Source organism: Vulpes lagopus, chromosome 15, assembly GCF_018345385.1.
Source record: "Vulpes lagopus strain Blue_001 chromosome 15, ASM1834538v1, whole genome shotgun sequence".
Lineage (NCBI taxonomy): Eukaryota > Metazoa > Chordata > Mammalia > Carnivora > Canidae > Vulpes > Vulpes lagopus.
The window spans coordinates 22,994,660-23,019,725 of NC_054838.1; the positions used below are offsets into that span (position 1 = coordinate 22,994,660).

General features: G+C 39.9%; 3 protein-coding genes across 3 annotated transcripts in view; 2 read left to right on the top strand and 1 right to left on the bottom strand.

Annotated features, from left to right (window-relative positions):
• Positions 1 to 461: 461 nt before the first annotated feature.
• LOC121476173 (olfactory receptor 52K1-like) lies at positions 462 to 1,466 on the top strand. Its single transcript, XM_041729903.1, has one exon. The coding sequence runs from the start codon at positions 462 to 464 to the stop codon at positions 1,464 to 1,466; it is 1,005 nt and encodes a 334-aa protein (XP_041585837.1).
• Positions 1,467 to 9,292: 7,826 nt separating this feature from the next.
• On the top strand, positions 9,293 to 10,383 carry LOC121475937 (olfactory receptor 52Z1-like). Its single transcript, XM_041729609.1, has one exon. It carries the CDS (start codon positions 9,293 to 9,295, stop codon positions 10,322 to 10,324), a length of 1,032 nt encoding a protein of 343 aa, XP_041585543.1. The 3' UTR covers positions 10,325 to 10,383.
• A 3,608-nt stretch (positions 10,384 to 13,991) lies between these two features.
• The window catches only part of RRM1 (ribonucleotide reductase catalytic subunit M1), a 34,916-nt gene continuing 23,841 nt past the window's right edge, over positions 13,992 to 25,066 (bottom strand). The window contains exons 13-19 of the mRNA XM_041730577.1: positions 23,945 to 24,094; positions 23,521 to 23,742; positions 21,507 to 21,583; positions 18,589 to 18,724; positions 17,643 to 17,738; positions 16,382 to 16,570; positions 13,992 to 14,616 (exon numbers count right to left, since the gene is read on the bottom strand). Of these exons, the coding sequence (XP_041586511.1) occupies positions 14,428 to 14,616; positions 16,382 to 16,570; positions 17,643 to 17,738; positions 18,589 to 18,724; positions 21,507 to 21,583; positions 23,521 to 23,742; positions 23,945 to 24,094 (1,059 nt within the window). The 3' untranslated portion in view covers positions 13,992 to 14,427. The remainder of the gene's footprint in view (positions 14,617 to 16,381; positions 16,571 to 17,642; positions 17,739 to 18,588; positions 18,725 to 21,506; positions 21,584 to 23,520; positions 23,743 to 23,944; positions 24,095 to 25,066) is intronic.

Genomic DNA, 25,066 nt, shown 5'->3' on the forward strand with positions numbered 1-25,066 from the left:
CACTTAGTCCCTTATATACATGGGCAAAATAAAATAATGAACTAAAATATCACAAATGAGAACTTGCAAATTAAAATGAGAGAGTATTTTTCAATCATGAAATTACTAAAAATATTCTTAAGTCATAGTAATTTCATCCTAGTATCAGTGACTCTGCAACAAGTCTCATGGAACTTTCTCAGAAATCTATTCGGCATGTTCAAAAGTGTTCAGATCATTTGACCCAATAATCTTACATCCAAAATTCTACCCTGAGGACTATATTTGAAATGTAAAGATTTATTGAAAGCTGTGTATCTCATTAAATCATGACCCTTAAATTCTCCTTTTTTCTTCAGGAATATAGATTCATGAAGACCAAAGCCTGGTGAAGGCAGGGCAGGCCCTGGTGGGGTCAAGGTACAGAAACCAGGCCTCCTGTAACACTTGTCTTCCCAGAGTCATCCAGCTCCCCGGGGAAGATGTCAGCATGGAGCAATGGCAGCTCCAATGTGTCCTATAGCAGCTTCCTGCTGGTGGGCTTCCCGGGGCTGCAGGAGTCCCGCGCCCTCCTGGTGCTGCCCTTCCTCAGCCTCTATCTGGTGATCGTCTCTGCCAATGCGCTGGTCATCCACACAGTGGTGGCCCAGCGGAGCCTGCATCAGCCCATGTACCTGCTCATTGCCCTGCTCCTCGCTGTGAACATCTGTGTTGCCACCACCGTGCTTCCCACCATGATCTTCAGCTTCTCCACCTACTTCAACCACATCTCCCTGCCTCGCTGTCTGTTCCAGATGTTCTGCATCTACTTCCTCATTGTCTTTGACTGCAACATCCTCCTGGTCATGGCCCTAGACCGCTACGTTGCCATCTGCTACCCTCTCCGCTATCCCAAGCTAGTGACAGCCCAGCTGCTGGCTGGCCTGCTGGGCACCGCAGCTGCCAGGAGCACTTGCATCGTTGCTCCCGTGGTGGGGCTGGCCTCCCAGGTTCGCTTCTGCCGTTCACACATAATCCACCACTTTGCCTGTGAGCACATGGCCCTCATGAAGCTCTCCTGTGGGGACATCTCCCTGAACAAGACTGTGGGGCTCACTGTCCGCATCTTCAACAGAGTCCTGGACATGCTGCTACTTGGAGCTTCCTACTCCCACATCATCCATGCCGCCTTCCGGATTTCATCAGGTAGAGCACGTTCCAAGGCCCTGAATACCTGTGGCTCCCACCTGCTGGTCATCTTCACCGTCTACTCTTCCACCACGTCCTCATCCATCGTCTACCATGTGGCTCGCGCCGCCTCACAGGACGTGCACAACCTGCTCAGTGCCTTCTACCTGCTGCTCCCGTGTCTGGTGAACCCCTTCATCTATGGAGCCAGGACCAAGGAAATCCGGCAACACCTGGCAACTCTGTTCCAAAGGGCACAGCTACCAGCGCCCCCTGAGAAGCCCCAGTCTCTGCCTTCACACGGGGAGCTTCCCACCTGACTCTCTGGGACTTGTAGGTCCTACAATGACTCTCACCATCAAGTGGGTAGATGTGCCAGTGAGTCATCCCTGCTGTATATTGGCTTTGACTCTCTACATTTATCTTTGCAAGTCTTTTATCTGTTTTCTGAAAATAGCTACTAATCCAGAGCTATACAGTAACCAACTGCAAAGTAAGCTTCTGTCTCTACCTTCTAAATATTCTCCCCTTCTTTCTGCATGTGATTTTCATTCATTCATACATTCATTCATCAAACATATATTTTACCTACATCATGCTAATCTCATGGTTGCAAAGAAAGAAAGAAAAAAAATCAGTCTCTTCCCTGAAGAAATCTCCAGTCTATAAAGTTTCCAAGGTATAAAGACATGGAATTTTCAGCAATAGGTTTATGTGCAAACTCTGTGGGAATATAGAAGAAGGACAATTACTAAGAACACTTCACAGAGAAGGTGAATTTGAGTTGTGTTTGAAAGATAAGATAAGGTATTTGCTGGAGAGGAAGGAGATAGAAAAGGCGTTCCAAGCCAAAGCAGCAGCATGAACAAACGCACAAAGGCATAGGTAGACGCAGCTGAGTGGGCACTCCCTGCCAGTCCCAGTTTCCCTGGCACCGGGGCAGATGGGGGCCAGGTGGGCAAGCAGAGGCCAGGTGATGAAGGGCCTCATCTATCATGATAAGGAGTTTGTGGTTTATTCTAGGCAGTATATAACCACTGAAGAGCCCAAAGCAGCAAAGTGGCTAGGTCCTATTTGCATTTTTTTTTAAGATTTTATTTATTTATTCATGATAGACAGAGAGGGTGGGAGGCGGCACAGACTCAGGCAGAGGGAGAAGCAGCAGGCTCCATGCAGGGAGCCCGACGTGGGGTGGGACTCAATCCTGGTTCCCCAGGATCACGCCCTGGGCTGAAGGCCGTGCTATACCTCTGAGCCACCCAGGGATCCTCCCTATTTGCATTTTAGAATGATGGCTCTTCAGCCCTAGTAGAGCATTGTGGGAAGAAATCATATGTCTAGAAAGAAAGACACTAAAAGACTTCAGAGCTAGTATACCTTTATGGGTGATGATCTAGAATCTGATCATGTATTTGTGGACTGGACTGGATGGACAATATGTCACTAGTGTTGAAGGAAGCAAATGATTAAACAAAGATGGTATACAAACCATTGACATGAATGCATTGTACTGTAGTCCAGGAGAATGGCAAGAATTGGGAAGAAAAGGTAGACTGAGACAATGTCCTCTATCATGAGATAGAGGGAAAAGGATCTCGAAGCCGTTAGATAAAAGGATGAGGAAGGAAGAGGATATAAAGCTGGAAATTCAACCCACACTATATTTGCAAAGCCATCAGGGGAGGACACTTTTTGTAATTTGTTTAAGAGTATGCTATGTACTAGACATAGCTTTGCTCAAAAGACACCAAAGGAAACTAAAAGTAAGCCACAGATTTGGGGAAGATACTTGCAATTAATTTAACCAAGAAGGAACCAGTATGTGCAATATATAAAGAACAACTACAAATCAAAAAAGAAAAAGACAACTTAACAGTAAAATAGGCAAAAGACTTAAACAGTCACTTAAAAAAATAATTAAAGAAAAAAGGATTTGACCTTTAGCCTCTCACATATAGATATTCAGATTGTGCACTGTACAACTTCACATATCTATTGTGTAAACATAGCAGATTTGTATATGTATTACAAAATTTCCCAGCAAATGACAATGAAATTCTCATACATTAGTAATGAAGTTGTAGATTGGTGAACCATTTTGGAAGACAACTTGTCATTATCTAGTGAAGTTGAAGATATGTACACTCCTTGACCCCATCGATCTCCTCAGACATGTAGGCATTACAATACATAAAAAAATATATATAGGGATCCCTGGGTGGCGCAGCGGTTTAGCGCCTGCCTTTGGCCCAGGGCGCGATCCTGGAGAACCGGGATCAAATCCCACGTCGGGCTCCCGGTGCATGGAGCCTGCTTCTCCCTCTGCCTATGTCTCTGCCTCTGTGTGTGTGTGTGTGTGTGTGTGTGTGTGCGCGTGTGTGTGTGTGACTATCATAAATAAATAAAAATTTAAAATAAAATAAGTTTATTTAAATATATATATATATATAAGAATATTCTTAATGGCATTGTTCCTAATTGTGAAAAACTAGAAACAAAATAATGTCCTTCAGCAATAAAATGTGTAAATGGATTACAGTACATTCACACACTAGAATACTATCAACAATAAAATACAGTCACAAGTACAACATCCATTCATGATGAAAATCCCCTGCAAAGTCGGCCTAGAGGTAATATACTTCAATATAATAAAGGCCATATATGAAAAACCCACAGCTAATATCATACTCAATGCTGAAAAACTGAAAGCTTTTCACCTAAGATCAGGAAAAAGACAAAGATGTCCACTCTTAGCACTTTTATTCAACACAGTACTGGCAGTCCTAGCCATAGTAATTAGACAACATAAATAAAAGATGTCCAAATTGTTAAGGAAGAAGTAAATCTCTCACTATTTGCAGATGAATTATACTCTTTATAAGAAAACCCTAAAGACTCCACCAAAAAACTACTAAAACTGATAAATGAATTCAGTAAAGTTGCAGGGTACAAAATCAATGTACAGAAATATGCATTTCTATATACTAATAATGAAGCAGCAGAAAGTGAAATTAAGAAAACAATCCCGTTTACAATTGCACCTCAACCAATAAAGTATCTAGGAATAAATTTAACCATAGAAATGAAACACCTGTATTCTGAAAACTATAAAATAATGATGAAAGAAATTTAAGATTGTACAAAGAAATGAAAAGACAATCCATGCTCATGGGTTAGAAAAATAAATATTGTTCAAATGCCTAAACTACCCAAAACAATCTACACATTTAATGCAATCCCTATCAAGATACCAAGAGCGTTTTTCACAGAGCTAGAACAAACAATCCTAAATTTTGTTATGGAGCCATAAAAGACCTCAAATAGCCAAAGCAATCTTGAAAAAGAAAAAACTAGAGGTATGACAATTCCAGACCTCAAGTTATATTATAAAGCAGTAGTTTAATTAAAATAGTATGATACTGGTGTAAAAATAGATGCATAGATGAATAGAATAGAATAGAATAGAATAGAATAGAATAGAATAGAATAGAATAGAATAGAATAAAAACCCCATAAATAAATCTACAATTATATAATCAATTAACCTTTGACAAAGGAGGAGTGCATATCCAGTGGGGGCAAAAAAAGTCTTCCACTAATGGTGTTGGGAAAACTGGACAATAGAATGCAAAAGAATGAAACTGCACCCCTTTTTATACATACACAAAAATAAACTCAAATGGAAAAAGACCTATATGAAAGACCTGAAACTACAAAAATTCTTGAAGAGAGCCCAGGCAGCAATTTCTGTAACATCAGCAAGGAAAATAAAAGCAAAATTAAACTTGGAGCTACATCAAAATAAAAAGCTTTTTGCACAGCAAAGGAAATTATCAATAAAACCAAAAAACAACCTACTGAATGGGAGAAGATACTTGTAAGTGACAAATCTGGTAAAGGGTTAGTGTCCAAAATATATAAAGAACTGAAACAATTCAACACCCAAAAAAACCCAAATAATCCAGTTAAAAAATGGGCAAAAGGCATGAACAGATATTTCTCCAAAGAAGTCATACAGATGGCCAAAAAAGACACGTGAAAAGATGCTCAACATCACTCACCAGAGGGGAAATTCAAATTAAAACTACAATGAGATATCACCTCACACCTGCCAGAATGGCTAAAATCAGAAACACAAGAAACAAATGTTGGTGGGGATGTGGAGGAAAAGGAATGCTGATGGGAATGCAAACTGGTGCAGCCACTGTGGAAAATAGTGTGGAAGTTCCTCAAAAAGTTAAAAATAGAACGACCTTAAGATTCAGTAATCACAATACTTGATATTTACCCCAAAAATACAAAAACACTAATACAAAGGGATACATGCAACCCTCTATTTATAGCAGCATTATTTGCAATAGCTGAACTACAGAAGCAGCCTAAGTGTCCATCAATTGATGAATGGATAAAGAAGAGGTGGTATATATATATATACAATGGAATACTATTCAGTCATAAGAAATGAAATTTTGCCATGTGCAACAACATAGATGGAGATAGAGAATATAAGGCTAAGTGAAGTAAGTCAGTAAGAGAAAGACAAATACCATATGATTTCACTCATACATGGAATTTAAGAAACAAATGAGCAAATGGAAAAGAGAGAGAGGCAAACCAAGAACCAGACTCAACTATAGAGAACAAACTGATGGTTACCAGAGGGGAGGTGGGTGAGCGGATGGGTGAAATAGGTAATGGGGATGGATTAAAGACTCCATTTATCATGATTTAATTATCAATTATTTATTTATTTAAAAATTAAATTTAAAAACAATAAAATATACTAGCATGCACAGGCGCCTGGGTGGCTCAATTGGCTAAGCATCTGCCTTCGGTTCAGGTCATGATCCTGGAGTCCTGGGATTGAGCCCCACATTGGGCTTTTGCTCAGTGGGCAGTCTGCTTCTCCCTCTCCCTCTGCAGCTCCCCCTGTTTGTGCTCTCTCTCAAATAAATAAGTAACGTATTTTTTAAAAAATAGAATAGCATGCAACATGAATGAATTTTTCAATCATAATATTTTTTCCTATTTTTCTAAATCTCTTTAGGATACAATGGATTGTAGAAAGCCAAAAATATATACAATGTCTTGGGGGGTTCATTTATGAATACTGAATAGTATTCCATTTATTTCTACAATTTACATAGAAATAAAACATAAGAGTACAGTAACACAAACACTAGGAGAGGGGAAATAGAAAAAGCCCGTTGCTAGGATCTCATACTCTTTGTTGAAGGGGAACAATACAACTTAAAAATAGACTTTGGTAAGTTAAAGACGTGGACCATTAATTAATGCTAAAGCAGCCTCTAAAATGACACAATCGAATCATAAAATATTCAATCCAAAGAAAAGAGGAGCTTTGCAGTTCTGCTATTTCCAAATTCCAGAGGACAAAGTGGCGATGCCTCCCTTGGAGAAGCCAGTCCCCTGCCTGTGTGGGTCTCAGCTATTCACAGAAGAGTCCACACTGAAGTCACCTCTTGCCCCAATTCCTGAGCCACCCACACTCGGCAAGAAAATACCTCAGCAATCTCCTTGTGGGGGACGCACACACAGCACCTAAATCAGGTCCCTGGCTCTCCCACTGTCACTCAAGTGCCCTTTCCTATCTTCAGGTGACCCCGAGTGCCTAGGGAATCCCCAGATTGATTGCAAGAGCCCCTTCCCCTCAATTGAGACTGAGGTCATCCCTGGGACCCCCTGGGACGGAGCCTGACCTGAACCCGGACTTATTCTCTCTAAGCCTCTAAAGGGTCAACTGTAAAATGAGGGAAATCCCTCAGCAGATGTGACTGCTCTCTGAGAAATACCAAGAGCTGTAGAAATGAAGATGTTAGTACACTGTCCCCTCCACCCAGCCTCACTCCCCGGGGTCCTCCCTGAGTTCTGGGTTTCTCATTGTCTCCTCTTTGGACACGACGGCCCCCTGGGAACCTCCTCAGGCTCCTCCCCTGGAGCCACGGGTCTACTTATCCATCCCTCCCCCTCAGCCTCACAGATCAGCACCTTGGAGCCTTTTCAGAGGGGAAGCCAAAGCCACAGCAGGCTGTGCCCCGACAGGAGACCACCACAGGCTTCTACGGTGAGGTTGAGGGTGAGAGGACAGGAGATTGATGGGGATCTGGAGGCAGGAAAACCTGAGGCTGGACTTGAACTCCACCTGTTACTATCAACCTAGGTTCATATCCCAACCCTGGCATTTAATACCTATGAAACTTTAAGAAATTTAATTACCTTCTCTAAACCTCAGTGTCCTCGTCTATAGATGGGGTTAATAAATAAATATGCATCCCTTTGGGTTGCTGAGTATTAAAGAAATACTACATGGAAAAACCCTTGGAATTATGTCTGGCATGTAGTAAGTACTCAATAAATGCCAACTCTTAATATCACTGCTGAAGCTAAGAATTGCTGAACCTGTCCAATTTTGCCTCCCATGAGGGGTGTGAGGGGGCAAGCTGTGGTGTGGATGGAAGATCCTAGAAGACCCAAATTTGAGGTCGGACTCTTCTTGTTAGGGGAGAGTAAGCAAATCCCTTGCGATCTCTGAGCCATGATGGGTTTCATTTTTCATTCATTCATTCACTCAAGTTCCAAGGGCTGCTCTAAATTGCAAATGACAATGTTTATTAACATCACTCAGGTGATCCCAGGGTTCTGGGATCAATCCACTCATGGGGCTCCCTGCTCAGCAGGGAGTCTGCTCCTCCCTCTCTCTTTGTCCTCCCACTCATGCTTTGTCTGTCTCAAATAAATATATAAAACTTTATAAAAAAAAAAAAGGTGCAGAGAAATATGGAAAGCTCAAGGGTTATATGAAATTAAGGTAGAACTTATTTTCTCTAGAGAGAGACGAACTTTTTCATATACTGAGGGGCAAGGGGGAGAAGTAGATGTCCTGAGGACCAAAAAAAAAAAAAAAAGAGAGAGAGAGAGAGACATCTTGGACTGGGAACTGAAGAAAGACAGAGGAACACAATCGCCAGTTTGTGAGGACAGGGCGGTGCTCTGTGTATGATTTTGACTTCTCCAGTGGAGGAGGTGCACCTCTTTGAGCAGAGAGCACACACGGCTGCAGCATCTTCATCAAAGCCTCCTACCCATCCCTCTCCTCTGCTACTCACAATGTTAAGTGTTGTAGGGGGACTTGGTTGGGTTGGTCTTTGGCCTCTACTCAGCCTGTAAATCCTTTACCTTGAAGCCTCCAAGAGCAACCAAGCCTCTTTTCTGGCTTCCAGAACTCTTTTTGCTCCTGGCTCTCACATTACTTCTCTCCCCTTTTTTTCTCAGTCTGCTTCACCGCCATCTCCTCCTTAGGATTCTGTTTAATGCCCTCTAATTCTAATCCTCACAGATTCATTTCCAGCCTTAATCCTTCATCTGACCTCTCCATCTTATTTCTGGTTATCGACTGGGCATCTCTTCATCCACGAGTCCCCACCACATCCAAATGCAATTAATTAATTGTACCTCCTAGCACCCCAACCCTGCTCCTCCTTTCTCAGGTTTTAGGAGCACCAATGCAGTCATCATAGCTAACAACAACAAAAACCCTTGAAATTACTGTTGATTCCTCTGTCTCTCCCCACTTCAAACTGGTTCTGAAGTCTGATTGAGATGACTCTCAAAACATCTCTTCAATCTCTCTCAAGAATTCATCAGGCAGTTAACTGATCTGCTCATGTCTTAGTTTTTTCATACCTTCTGCCCCTCCTGGAGGAGGCTATTATTCTACATTTCCTTTTTTGACTGCTGTAGTGTCAAGAAGCTCCTTGAGGAACTTACCTGAGTAATCCTAAAATGCAAAACAGGAGAGCAAATTACCATTCACGTGACAGAGACAGGCCGACCCTGTCCAAGTTAAAAGGATCATCAGCAGAGGTGCCTGGGTGGCTCAGTTGGTTAAGCATCTGACTCTTGATTTCAGATCAGGTCATGATCTCAAGGTCATGAGATCAAGCTCCAACATGGAGCCTACTTAAGATTCTCTCTACCTCTCCATCTGCCCCTCCCCACCACCACATGCACTCTCTCTCTTAAAAAAAAAAAAAGAAAAGAAAGAAATAGGCTTACTTCCATTGACATTTTGTTCTAACAGCCTCTGATTCCCACTCCTGGGGCCAACTCAGGGCCAAAGTTAATGGGTGAAGATGGAAATACCAGCACCTTCAACATCTCCTACACCAACTTCTTCCTGGTGGGCTTCCCTGGATTCCGAGAGTGGCGACCTCTCCTGGTCCTGCCTCTTACCTTCCTATATGTGACCATCATCTCAGCCAATGCCCTGGTCATCCACACAGTGGTGGCCCAGCGGAGCCTGCATCAGCCCATGTACATGCTCATCGCCCTGCTCCTGGCTGTCAACATTTGTGCTGCCACTGCCGTAATGCCCAAAATGCTGGAGGGCTTTGTGCATTATGCTAACCCCATATCGCTGCACAGCTGCCTAGCCCAGATGTTCTTTATCTACTTCACTCTTCTTCTGGACTACAATCTCCTGCTGGCCATGGCCCTAGACCGCTATGTCGCCATCTGTCACCCACTCCGCTATACTGACCTAATGACCTCTCACCTGCTTGGTGTGCTGGCCATTCTTGCCCTGACACGGAGCCTGGGAGTGGCAGTGCCTTTGGTGGTGCTAACATCACAAGCTCGATTCTGCCGGACAATGGTGATTCCACACTTCACCTGTGAGTACATTGCACTGCTGAGCATAGCTTGTGGAGATTTGACTTTCAACAATAGGTTGGGACTGGCCATGCGGTTGGTCACTGTGACCTTTGATCTCGCCCTGCTAGGGACCTCCTACACCCGCATCATTTATGCTGCCTTTCGGATCTCTTCTGGGGGAGCCCGAGCTAAGGCCTTGCACACATGTGGCTCCCACTTACTAGTCATCCTCACTATCTACTTCTCTGGTCTCTCCACTTCCATTATTTTCCGGGTAGCCAAGACTGTGTCTCAGGATGTCCAGAACCTGCTCAGTGCCATCTACTTGCTGCTCCCAGGCACCTTGAATCCTGTCATTTATGGGGTGAGGACCAGGGAGATCCGGCAACATGTGGAAAAGATGCTCTTTAGCAAGATATCAGCCCAGGAAGTTGGGGAGAAGCCAGAGAGAATGCAAAATATGAGGGGAAATTGCCAGGGTGAGAGGACTTTATCAACTTGAGAAGTTGGAGCTATGACCTCTGAGAATAAGAAGCAGGCATTACTGAGGGACAGGCTGAAATGATGAGATTATGGGCTCAACAGCAGGTCCATTGTTGGCCAATTATTGCTTTTTAAATTTTTAGAGTGCTAGTTTAATTTCCATTCCAATAATAAATTTTTTTAAGATTTTATTTATTTGAGAGAGAGAGAGAAAGAGAGCATGAGCACAAGCAAGGGCAGAGGGAGAGAGAGCAGCAGATCTCCCAGCTGAGCAGGGAGTCCAACATGGGGCTCGATCTGAGGGCCCTGAAATCATGACCGGAGCTGAAGGCAGATGCTTAACCAACTGAGCAACCTAGGTGCCCCTATCTTTCTTAACTTTTGAAAGATTTTTTTACATTTTTATTTTAAAGAAGTGGGGAAGAGAAAGCACAGGGGGATGGGTAGAGGGAGAGGGAGAGAATCGCAAGCAGATTATACACTGAGCCCAATGTGGGGCTCAATTATATGACCCTGAGATCATGACCTGAGCTGAAATCAAGAGTCAGAAGCTTAACCAACTGAGCCACCCAGGCGCCTCGTTACCTATTTATCTTTCTGCTTAGTTTCTTTGTCCCCTTCCCCCTAAGAAAGCCCCATTAATATCTGGATGTATAGAACGCCACTGGAAGTCAAAGCAAATCATACAGACCATGAACCACTCTGAACATTCAGTCTGGAACAAACAAGCCAGGCCCTTCCCTGGGGCCCAGTCTCTCCCAAATACAGCCCAAGCCCAGTCTAACCAAATATACAGGTCAGCCTTGCAGTTTATAGTCTAACCTAAGCACATGGGTTGGCTTCCAGAACCAAATTAGTCCCAAACACGGGTGAGGCCCCAGCCCTGATATCCCCAATCTGACACAGGCATACAGGTCAGGCCAACCCCAAGTATCCAACTAGCCTACAGAAACAGGTCAGATCCTGGCTAGGGCCAGTCTGACACTCAGACCAGGTCTTCTGGGACCCAGTCTGATCCAAAGACCAAACTAGATCAATACGGTACCAAACCCATAGGTTAGGCCACTCTTCTTATGGTAGCCAGTGTGAGCTATCTAAAAGTTACTTCCTATTTAAAAGACTTCCACAACTCTGTCAATAGAATAGAATATCCTTCTGGAACTTCCCAAAAAAGGGCTATGATGCCTGCATACTAAGCAGAACCATGTGTAAACCAGCAGCCCTAGTTTTCTCTTCTTCCGTTTACTGATCATAGGAAGCTCCCCGTGAAGCCGTTTACTGATCATAGGAAGCTCCCCATGAAGCCACAGGTGCAGGCTGGGAGAGGTTTAGTGGGAGTGAGGACCATGGGCATTTGGGGCCACTTCAATAACTTACTTGTACTTCCAGGGCTTCTTGTATATACCACTTCAGTGTGTGTATCATTTGATGATGGAATACTGCTGTGCATGCCTAACTTTATGGCTTGGTGAGTCAAATAGCACCCAGTTCATGATGGGCAGCTCAGGTTGCTTAGTGGCCCATGGTTAAGCATTCAGTCTCTATGAAGGCTGAGCAGCAAGCCAAAAGATATTTCTCAAAAAGTGTGTAGTTATCAACAGAGGATGGCAGGGTTTTGCTCAAAATCCTAAGAGCCCGGGGCACCTAGGTGGCTCCATGGTTGAGCATCTGCCTTTAGCTCAAGTCATGATCCCGGAGTCCTGGGATAGAGTCGCACATCACGCTCACCACAGGGAGCCTGCTTCTCCCTCTGCCTGTGCCTCTGCCTGTCTCTGTGTCTCTCATGAATCAATAAATAAAATCTTTAAAAAAAAAAAAAATCCTAAGAGGCTGCAGAGCCTCCAAATAGCATCCCCCATCGCAACTGCCACTTCAGCCCCCTAGACATGCTAGATCGTATAGCCCAAGCGGCAGAGCAGCTTGCATGGCAGCCTAGGCCTGTTCCAGTCTTCTCAGTTTCTGGTCCCACTCAAAACTAATAGCTTTAAGGGTCATTTGGTTAGGCCAGAGTAGCACACCCAAATGAGGAACATGTTGCCATGCTGCCTCCAAAATCCAAAGAGGCCCACTAGGCATTGTGCCTATCTTTTGGTTTTAAGAGGAGCCAATAAAACTCCAATAAAAAAAATAATAAAAAAAATAAAAGAATAAACTTCCAAAATAAAAAAAAAGGGGAATCAGAAAAACAATGTATTAAAATCAGAATATCTATAGATATTCTGATAGGAATTGTTCAAGGGAAACAAACAGGAATTTTAGAGCTGAAAATGACGAGATAAAAAATTCACTAAAGGGGCTCAAAAGATGTGAGCATGAAGAAGAATCAATGACCATGATTATAGGACAGTTGGAATTACTGAATCTAAGGAACAGAAAAAGAATCAAGAAAAGTGAATGAAGGGATCCCTGGGTGGTGCAGCGGTTTGGCACCTGCCTTTGGCCCAGGGCGCGATCCTGGAGACCCGAGATCGAATCCCACGTCGGGCTCCCGGTGCATGGAGCCTGCTTCTCCCTCTGCCTGTGTCTCTGCCTCTCTCTCTCTCTCTCTGTGTGACTATCATAAATAAATAAATTTTTAAAATTAAAAAAAAAAAAAAGAAAAAGAAAAGTGAATGAACTCTAAGAGACTGTGGGAAACAAGCAGTGGAACAAAAGGTATATTATGGAAGTTCCAGAACGAAAAGAAAGAGAAAGGGGTAAAAAGATTATCTGAAGAAATAATGGCTAAAAACGTCCCAAATTTAATGAAAGGTGTGAAGCTACTGATCCAAGTAGTCCAACGATCAAGGTGGATAAACTCAGGGATCCACACCAAGATACATAAAAATCAAACTGTCAAAAGCCATTAGTTGGCTATTATAAAAAAATACAAAAAACTAGCAAGTGTTGGCAAAGATGTGGAGTAACTGGAACTCCCATGCACAACTGGTAGGAATGCAAAATGGTGCAGCTCCAATAGAAAAGTCTGGCAGTTCCTCAAAAAGTTAAACATAGAATTACATAGTCCCACAATTCCACTTCTAGGTACAAGCCCCTCAAAATTGAAAACAGTAATCCAAATAGGTACTTATGCATCAATGTTCATAGCAGCATTATTCACAATCACCAAAAGGTGGAAATAACCCCAATGTCCATTAACAAACGAATGGGTACAAATGTGATACATACATACAGTGGAATATTACTCAGCCTTTAAGAGGAATTAAATTCTGCTATATGCTACATGAACCATGAAAACATGCTATGTGAAGAAAGCCAGACACAAAAGGTCACATATTATAGTATCCCATTTATATGAGATACCTAGAATAAGTAACTTCAAAGACAGAAAGTAAAACAGAGGTTACCAGGGATTAAGAGAAGAAGATGAGGCATTACTGCTTTAGTTTCTGTCTGGGATGATAAAAAATTTCTGGAAATAAGTAGTAGTGGTATAGTTGTATATTATGTATGTACTCGGTGGCACTAAATTGTATGCTTTTTAAAGTGGGTAAAACAGTAACATTTATGTTAAGTATATTTTACCACAATAAAAAGAGGAAATACGCATATGTTAAGATCAGAATTCAACACAGAATCTAAGTAATTTTTTTTTAATTTCTTCCCTGAACTCTCAAAGAACAAAAATTTTTTTTTTCCAAATTTGACCTTTGTATGAAAATAAATGACAAATTTGGTCTCACACAATCACTTAGAAATATTTATTTCAGAATGACCTATAGGACTTTATCCAGAGAAAGGTCCTATCAGCACTTCTCACAGGTTAGGACTCTGTTTTGCGTCTATGGACTCACCAGTCAAAGCAGCAAAACCATGTCTCCTTATGAAAACTGAGGTCACCAGAAAAGGGGTGCCAGGTGGGCAATGAAACCCTACTCAATCATTCCTTATTTGCAAGGTGACTTGTTTTGCACTCCTAAGACTTCTACTTTGATTCCCAAAATACCAATTTTTAAAATCAATACTTTCACACTATATAGAAACAGTACTTTAAATTGACTGATCCTTTTGCTGCAATGAGATCCAGCAAAGCCTTAGCACTTCAAACAAACCTACAATGCCTATCTATGCTCAAGAAGTAGTTTGTCTGTGAAGAAGTGCTGGTCTCTTCTAAGCCTTTCCTCAGGACCCACACATCAGACACTCCTCTCTATTCTCCAAAGAGCACACCATGGCTGCTGTGTTCCTTTCCTTCTCTTCTTCTTCTTTTGTTGCCTTCTCCTTATCTTTCAGCTTCTCCTTATTTAGAGTGAACTGGATTGGATTTGCTGCTGGTCGTGTCCTTAAGTAATACATCCCAGTCTTTAAACCCTACAAAGGAAGCAAATACAACTATCAGAAATTGTAAGAACAAAAAAGAAAAAGGAAAAAAAAAAAAAGAAATTGTAAGAACACTAGACATTCAAGACCAATGTTTAAAATACATTTCCATAAACCACGTCAGAATGTTTTCTAAACTTGAAATTCCAACTCCTCTAGGAAGCCTTCTCAAAAATGCTTAAAGGAAGAGTCAAACAGTATTCCAAAGGCAAGGAAAACAAAGGCAAAAATGAACTATTGAGACTTCATCAAGATAAAAAGCTTTTGCACAGCAAAGAAAACAGTCAACAAAACCAAAAGACAACTAATAGAATGAAAGAAGATATTTGTAAATGTCTTCTCAGATAAAAGGCTATATTATATACCACTTCACACTGGTCAAAATGGCTAAAATTAACAAATCAGGAAACAACAGATTTTAGCAAGGACAGGGAGAAAGAGGAGCCTTCTTATACTTTTGGTGGGAATGCCAGCTTGTGCAGTCACTCTGGAAATAGTATGGAAGTTCCTCAAAAAGTTGAAAAGAGCTACCCTACAACCCAGCAATTGCACTACTAGGTATTTACCCTAAAGATACAAATGGAGTGATCTGAAGGGGCACCTGCACAGCAATGTTTATAGCAGCAATGTCCACAATAGCCAAATTATGGAAAAAGCCCATATGTCCATCAACAGATGAATGGATACACACACACACACACACACACACACACTGGAATACTACTCAGCCATCAAAAAAATATGAAATCCTGCCATTTGCAACAACATGGATGGAACTAGAGTGCATTACGCTAAGTGAAATAAATTAATCAGAGAATGACAATTATCATATGATCTGACTCATATACGTGGAATTAAGAAACAGCACGGAGGATCACAGAAGAAAGGAGGGAAAAATATAACAAGATGAAATCAGAAAGGGAAACAAACCATAAGAGACTCTTCATCACAGGAAACAAACTGAGGTTTGCCAGAAAGGAGGTACGTGAGAGGATAGGGTTACTAGATGATGGAGGGCATATGACGTAATGAGTGCTGGGTATTATATAAGAGTGATGAATCACTGATTTTATCTCTGAAATTAATAGTACACTATATGTTAATTAATTGAATTTAAACTTTTTTAAAAGTCCACTCTTCCTTAAAAAAGAAAAAAAAAGAGACAGTATATTACATTTCTTTTATCCCTAAAAAAGCTTACCTCTTTGGAAATGTCAAATATTTTTGTTCTCTAGGTTTTGTTTTTGTTTTATGTGTATGACTTCCAAGTTTGCCTACGACAACATGTCTGCTTTTTAACGATTTAGGGAGCTAGACTGCATCTCTGTAAAGAACAGATGATGACTATTTCAAGTATAAAGATCATCATATCTTCTTTTTTTTTTTTTTTAAAAGATTTTATTTATTTATTCTTGAGAGATAGAAGGAGAGACAGAGCCAGAGACACAGGCAGAGACAGAGCCAGAGACACAGGTAGAGGGAGAAGCAGGCTCCATGCACCGGGAGCCCGACGTGGGATTCGATCCCGGGTCTCCAGGATCGCGCCCTGGGCCAAAGGCAGGCGCCAAACCGCTGCGCCACCCAGGGATCCCAAGATCATCATATCTTCTATTTGGTATCCTCAGTCTTAGTACACAGTATGTATTCAAGTGGAAGAACTGCTAGGTGGCAATATTAAGTAGCTAGAATATAAAACTGCTCCAATTCCAAAATATCCCAAGCAGGCAACAAGTCCCCCTTGATTTCCTCTACCAACCTGCTTCCAGCCATAGAAGTGCATACTGGTGAGTTTGCCATAGTTAGGCTCAGCAATGTGGATGTTCAAAGATTGGCTTTGATCAATGAAAGCGCCTCTTTCAGCTGCCATCTTAAGAACGATTTTCTGGGAAATTTCCCACACAGTCTTATAAAGTTGCTTCAGGTCATCAGGGATTTCTGGAATGCTCTGAAGAAGGAAAACCAAATGTTTATCGCAGCCTGGCTGAAGAAATCAGTATAATTAACATAATTAATGACACAAGGGTCTGGCCTTAGTTCTTCCTGCCAGATCTGACCATACCATTCAGTATCATATAATATGATCTTTATCAAGTTTCCCAAGACTGCTCACCTCTGCCTTGGAATGACCAACAAAACCTCATTTAACCAACAAAATATCTGGCTGGCAGTAATGGTTTAAGATCCATTTCTATTTGGATTATAGTCAAAACATTCATTGTTTTAGAGGTACTTAATAAAAGATGGAGCTAAGCAGCAACAAATGATCCTTGAGTTTTACAGAAAACACAAGTAATCAGGGCTGTAACTCACAAGTAGAAAATCAATGGAAGCAATGAAACAAACCTGTTTTGGAGTCAATAGAAATAATGTTTTCTTAGGTCTAGGGTTAATATGCCATCAAAACATACAAACTAGCTAATGCTACAATTTCTGTCAGCAAATATAGAAATGTTAGAGAAATCCTTCTCTGTTTTGCCAAGGAAACAAATGTTTAGACAGAGGGCTCCATCTACAAATAAATACTTCTTGATTCTCTGCTCCAAATATTCTATTGTTAAACAATATCTGTGGCTCTGTTTTTCAGACTTTGAGTCTTCAGTCTCCACTTTTACTTTTTAATTAAGTTTAACTTTCTAATTTCACACTTTATATCAGTGGTCCCCCAAACTTTGATGCATTTTGGAATGACCTAGGGCATCTTTAAAAAATAGTAATGCCTGGCTCCCATTTCCAGACATTCTAATTTAATTGTTTGGGAGTACAACCTAAGCTTCAAAATTTTTAAAGCTCCTACTGATTCTAAAGTACAGAGAAGTTGGAAACTACGCTTTATATTATTGCACAAACAAGACAGTAAAAGCCTAGCTATGTGAAGATGTATATAATCCTAGCACAACAATACAAAGGTGAACATAGCCTAAATGACCACAGTGAATAACCTTTCTCTCTACCGCATGGGATAAGTGAGAAGGTACCAATGTAGCTTCTAAAGAACACACATGATTTTCATTCTGTACCTGGATAGAACCATTGCATGCGATAATCTGATTTTTCATCTCTTCATTCCACAAGCCCCGCTCAGTAAGATCCTTTAGTAAGTGAGGATTCACAATCTGAATAAAAAAACAAGATGTCAAGAAATAAATAAGAATGACAGGGCCTAAATAGGATCACAGGCTTGGAGCTTAAAGTAAATAAGATCACTGAAGAAGTATTTAACATTAGATTAGTCGGTAAATTCTCTATCTTATAAGACTGAGAGGCCCATCCTACCAATCAAAAGTTATATTCCTTTAAAATCTTGATCTGTAATTCAAGAAACAGAATATTTGCAAAAGTAAAAAGAACTAGCATTGCCTAAAATAGGTAAATCTATGGGGATTAATTCCCCCCCTCCCAGGTAAGGATACAATAAATACTTAAGAAAAATTAGTAACATATCCACTCCAAACTTAAAGAAATTTATTTCAGATCTGGAAATTCACAAATAAAAATCTTTTAAATTAGTAGTTCTTAACCCTAGTTGCACATTAGAATTATCTGGGAACATTAAAAAACACTGGTCCTGTCCACCAGAAATTCTAATTTGTAAGCAAGGCTGAAAACAATTGTCGTGGTTCCATATACTTTTTGCTTCTATACACATCTTGAGTTATTATCAACTTAAACATCTGAAGTTACAGTGCATATAATTATGATTACATAATGGTTAAATATCATGTGAACTCTAATATCAAGAAGTTACTTTTCTACCCAACCTTCAATCATTTATTCTTTTCACAGATATTTATTGAATGTCTATTATCAAATAACACAGAATAATATTGGAGATGAAGATGACTCACTTTATCAAAGCTTTGCACCCATACTAAGCAAAAGAGACATACCAAACATGAGTTGGCATTTACTCCTAACACCACGCTTTTGCAAGATCTCCTGTAGGTCCAGTCATAATCTTCTCACCTGAAATTCTCCTGATAAGACTCTTCGAGTATAGATGTTGCTGGTATAAGGTTCAATGGACTCATTATTTCCCAGAATCTGAGCAGTTGAAGCAGTAGGCATTGGGGCAATAAGTAAACTGTTTCTTACACCATACCTAAAGAAAAGGAGATTATTAGGTGTTGATACTAAAGCTATAATCTGCCAGGAAGGTAGCTACTTAAGTCACTGTGGTAAATGCAGATGCTGTGAGTGACATAATACGTGCAATAGACTCACATGACTTGAATTTAACCGCTATAGGGACGCAACTTCACAGTATGGATGATATAGCTCACCCCTCTCCTAAACTCCTAAACAAAATTAGCACAATTTTACTGCTGGCGATTCTTATCACACTATGACTTATTAGCACTTGATACACTAGCTTCCCCAAGGAAATAACCAAATGGCTGTTGAAGAGTCCTAAATCAGGGTACATTCATTCAATCCTCATTGTTTTCTAAGTGCTCATCTGATCACTGTGCTAAGCCCTTTCAGGAAACATAATGATGTGAAAGTGGTCAGAATTGGACATGTCACCAAAATTCTCCAAAGGGAAAAATTATGCTCAAAGTATATTCCTGACTTCTATTATTTCTTCAATCATAAGTTCCTAGAGAGGAAGGTTAACATCTTTTGACTCTACTCACTGACAAAGAACGTGCTTAGGGAAGAATATACTATCTGAACACTGAGAAATCTTCAAACTGCCCTTAGCTCATCCTTCAAAGCTCAGCCTAAGAGATGACCACTCTAGGAACATCTTCCTGACCAGGTAGACAATATTAAAAATAAGTACTAGTTATAAATATTTCTCCTGCAAACATTTTCTATGACCTGTACCTTTATATATATATATACTTTACCTATACTACATGTCTTACCTTACTTAGTCTTAAGTTTCTCAAACATAGAGTTTATCTTTCTTATATTCTATACCTCTGGATTTATACAGTACTTAGCTTAAAGCTTCATATCCTAATGGAATCTATACAACTGAGATCTTAATCTCACTTTCTCACTTTCTAGTTTTGAGGCATCAAGCAAACGATCAACTGACTTCATGTCTTTCTTCCTCAGTAAAATGGACAGTGATTTCCTGTCCAAAGAAAGGAAAACGTTTTGAAAAGTCATCTATACAGGACATACCAAACTATGGAATTCTCTGTAACCATTAAAAGCATTAGGTAGATCTGCATGTACTAGGAAGAAAAGATGGCCAAAATAAATCACTAAAAGTCTTAGAATATGTCAAGTTTGATCACATTTTTAAAACAAAACTGTGCATCTCTAAATGTACTGAAAAGGTCTAGAAAATGTTTATTTCTGGGAAAAGGAATAAGTTGGCTTATATTTTGTAGAACAAGTAGTTGGCACAAGAGGATTAAAAAGAACTTTCACCTTCTGTTTTATTTCCATATTTGAACTTTGTTATTCATGTATTAATTGTGAAATGCTAAAAAGTTATGTATAGAAAAATATCTATACAGTATTCGGAGAAAAAATAAAATACAGGTCTTTTGGTAAAAGTTGAATTTGTATGTAAATATACACACATTCAGAAGAAATTCTGAAAAATGAAAGACAAAGATATAAACAGGTTTTTAGGAGGAGGTCGTACTGGGCTAATTTTCATTTTTCTCCCTTTCACACATACATTTTCCTAGTTTAAAACATTTTTTTCCTAGTAATAAAACAATTTTAAGGCAAATAAACAAATTGAAGGCAAAAAGCAACTGCTTCCTCCTGTACACATCACTTTGCATATGCATTAACCCAGAGAGGATAGGCTCATGAAGAAAGTAAAAATTTGTTTTATTATTCACTAAGCAAAACATTTTCCCACCCTTAAATCTTTTATGTTTAATTAATTAATTTGAAAAGCCTTAAAAACCTCAAGATTTACATTTTTCTACCACACAATTTAATACATTACCCTCCAAAATCTCTTCCAAAATCCCTAACTTACTCCTAGGATAATCAATTCAGCAAAAGTCATTTAGGAGCCCAGTAGAGTTAAGCAACAAATAAAAGTGAAAAACATATAAAAAGCAAGCACACTTGGAAATATAAAAGTTTAATGAGAAAAAGAATTGCTTCATCCAGGTAGTTAAACCCCTAAAACATGACCAGCTAATAATAGTACCTACCATTTATGAGGGTAGGCGGATGAGGTAACTAGGAGGGCACTTGATGATGAGCACTGGTGTTACACTGTATGTTGGCAAATTGAATTTAAATAAAATATTTTTTAAAAAATGTTTTCATTTTTTGTACCAAGCAATTTGTAGGTTACTGTTCATACATTTATCTTACAAAGTATTTATACAGAAATAGTCCTGTAAGATGTGGTCTATGTATACAATGGAATATTACTCAGTCATTAGAAACAACAAATACCCACCATTTGCTTCGACATGGATGGAATTGGAGGGTATTATGCTGAGTGAAATAAGTCAATCAGAGAAGGACAAACATTATATGGTCTCATTCATTTGGGGAATATAAAAAATAGTGAAAGGGAATAAAGGGGAAAGGAGAAAAAATGAGTGGGAAATATCAGAAAGGGAGACAGACCATGAGAGACTCCTAACTCTGGGAAACGAACTAGGGGTGATGGAAGGGGAGGTGGGTGGGGAGTGGGGGTGACTGGGTGACGGGCACTGAGGGGGGCACTTGACGGGATGAGCACTGGGTGTTATTCTATATGTTGGCAAATTGAACACCAATAAAAAATAAATTTATTAAAAAAAATAGTTCTGTAGATAGATCATTTTAGCCCCATTTGAAAGAGAAAAAATGAGTTTCAGAAGTTTAAATAACATGCCCAATTTCTGAAAGCCAGAATGAGAACCAACTCTCCTTACTTCAAAGCTACCTTACATCTCTTTGCTTACTTTGCAATCTTTTCCTTGAGAAGTTTCCAGTCCCACAGTTCTGTGGGAGTAACATTCCACATATCATACTGAAGGATCTAGAGAATAAACAATGCAAATTTATGATAAATCACTCTAAACAATTTGAAACCATGACAAAAACCAAATGACTAACTGCCATGCCCTACAACCCAACAAATGTCTTCTAGCAGAACTGTGTGAGGAATATAAGGTCCAAAGATTTCCCTGGACAAACTTTCATGCAGTCATACTGATCAAAAGCAGGCTAAGAAAACTGGTAAAGACTTAGCTTTTCCCCGAATCCCTGCTGTGAGCCCTCAGAAGATCCATATTATATCTTCAAATCAGGAAATCCCAACATTCATGTAAGTATGTTGTTGAGATGCATTCTCTTTTTGTACAGTAAAAATTCCATCTTTCTTAGTTGCCTTGATTGATTAAATAGTTATTAAATACCTGTTTTCAAACTACTAGTTATCAGATTTCCTAAATATCAGCAGGAACACCAGGACTAAAAATAACATAATATTTTATTTTACACTGAAGAGACTCATACTACCAATAATGAAGGCAGTGTGGGAAGCAGATTCTAAGACAGTTTCCAAGTTTTGACTCCCTGGTGCCAGGACATGTACAATGTCCTCCTGAGTGTGGACAAGAACTGGGAATGTGGTGGATGTCACTCACATAATTATGGCAAAGGTGAAAAGTTTATGCAAGTGTAATTAACGTTACTTATCAATTAATTTTGATTAAAGAAAAGAAAGATTATCCTGGGTAGACCTGACATTATCAGATGAAAACCCTCAGAAGAGCAATTGGGCTGGGGCCTTCCTGAAATGAGAGATTCTCCCTCCTATTAGCTTTGAAGAAGCACAATGTCATGGGTTCTACAAGTACAAATGAATTCTGTCAACAAACAGATGAGCTTCAAAAAGGACTCTGATCTCAAGAGGGGACCATAGTCCTATCAACAGCTTTAGTATAACCTTGTGAGACCCTAAGAAAACAACCCAACTAAGGCAAGCTTGCATCCTTGACTCAAGGGAATAGAGATAATGTATGTTGTTTTAATCTAATTAAATTTAGCAAAAGAAAACTAATATAGTTAGTATTCTTCTTAAGTCACTTTTACCAATGACTAGTTCTAAATAAAACATTAAAATAAAGGAGTGTCTGGCTGGCTCAGTGGGTGGAGCATGCAACTCTTGATCTCAGAGTTTTAAGTTCAAGCTCCATTTTAGGTGTAGAGATTACTTAAAAATATAATCTTGGGGCAACTGGGTGGCTCAGTCAGTTAAGCATCTGCCTTTGGCTCAGGTCATGATCCTGGGGTCCTGGAATTGAGCCCCATATGGGGCTCTCTGCTCAGAAGGGAGTTTGCTTCTCCCTCTCTCTCTGGCTCTTCCCTCAGCTTGTTCTCTCTTTCTCTCTCAAATAAATAAATAAATCTAAAAATAAATAATACAATAAAATAAAATCTTAAAAAAAACATTAAAATAGAGTATCCTTTTTACTCTAGAGAGCAAAAGTACCATATTAGTTTCTTATGGCTGGTATAACAAATCACCATAAATTTGGCGGCTTAAAATAACTAAAATTTATTCTCTCATAGTTCTGGAAGCCAGAAGCCCAAAATGAAAATGTTGGCAGGGCCACACTCCCTCCACAGGCTCTAGAGGAGATTCTGTTCTTTGGCTCTTTCAGTTCTAGTAGCTACTGGCATTCTTGGATTCTAGATGCATCACTCCCACCTCTGCCTCCATGGTCATGTTGCCTCCTCCTCTTCTGTCTCTTACAAGGACTACTGTCACTGGATTTATGGCCCACCGGGGTAATCCAGGAAAATCTCATTTCAAAATCCTTAATTACATCTGGAAAGACCCTTTTTAAATCCAAAAAAGTAACATTCATAGGTTCCAGAGATTAGGATGTGAATATATCTTTTTGAAGGCTACCATTCAGCCAACTATAGGAACTCACAGGCAAAAAGAAATTTCATCCATATACTTACTCCTCTGCTGACTGGAGAACCTTCATAGGTTTCATATGGCCCATGCTCCTTGGCCAGGTCACAGCTGGCCTCCAAGGCTCCATAATAAATGGTTTCAAAGATCTGCTTATTCAGTAGCTGGGCTTCTGGACTCTCAAAAGGATACCTCATCAGAATAAAAGCATCTGCCAGACCTTGTACCCCAATTCCAATGGGGCGATGGCGTTTATTTGATAAGCATGCCTTTGTGCCAGGAGATTTAAAGAAGGAGACATTACTGAATAGGAAAAGCAACAATCTGTACCAAGTAATAACATGCTCTCTTTTTATCTGTTTTCTCACATCATTCCAATGATAGCCATTTAAATGATGACTGGCAGACCATTATAAAATCCCTCCAACTTAATTTCAAGAATTACCAAGAAGCAAAGACCTCTATTCATACCTCTGGGACAGGGTAATAGTTAATATCAATAATTTTATTCAAGTTTCGGACAATGACTTTGGTGACTTCAGCCAGCTTCTTAAAATCATATGTGTGTTCTGATGTAACGTACATATTCAGGGCCAGGGAAGCCAAGTTACAGACTGCAACCTGGAATGCAATGAAAATGAGTCAAGAATCACACAATTTTTATTTCTTCCCCCTGTGTCAATGACATCATGTAAGCCTCTAACACTATAAAATTTTTATCTTTATCTTCTCCCTCTTCATAATTCATTTCTAAATCCCAGTACCTATTCACATGTGAGTTGTAACATGGACCAGTGAAATAGATAAGACAGAGAATCTGTGTTCCATAGTCCAGACATACCTCCCATCGTGCTATAATTTCTTACGTGTATCTGTCTCAGTCAGTAGATGTGTGCTGTCCAATACAGTAGCCACTAGTCATATATAGTTATTTAAATAAAGTTAAAAATTCAGTTTCTCAGTTGCACTAGTCGTATTTCATGTGCTCAGTAACCACCAGATACATTTCCATCACTGTAAAGAGGTCTTCCAAATTATACAATCCTCCCTTACTCTAATTGAGATTCTGATAAGCCCCTAACAACAGGGGATCCAAGTTTGTGAATTTTAAAAAAGCTCTTCAGGTGATTTTCCACTACACTACACTAGGTGGTAAACTTTTTCAGGAAAGAATTGTATTTTATTTACCCTTATATTTTTTAGTACTAGTATCACATCTGGTATATAACAAATGCTTAATAATGTTAAATGAAAAAAAAAAATAATAATGTTAAATGAATACACTTTCTTTTCCATTTTGATTATGACTATCCTAACCCAAAATCTCAACTCCTCTCAACTAGACTCTCTCATGCTCATCATATCTACTCAATTCTGCACGTTATGCATGTTTAAAGCACAGCTCAGACTACACAAGTCTGATGAATGCAAGGGAGAAAAATAAGGCAGGAAAAGACAAAAGGGTTCTAGGAATAAGGACAGAAGGAGTGCCATTTTTAAACAGAGTTGTCAAGAAAGACCACACTGAGAATGAGACGTACGAACAATGAAATGAAAAGGTAGGGGCAGCAGGGGTGGCTCAGCGGTTTAGTG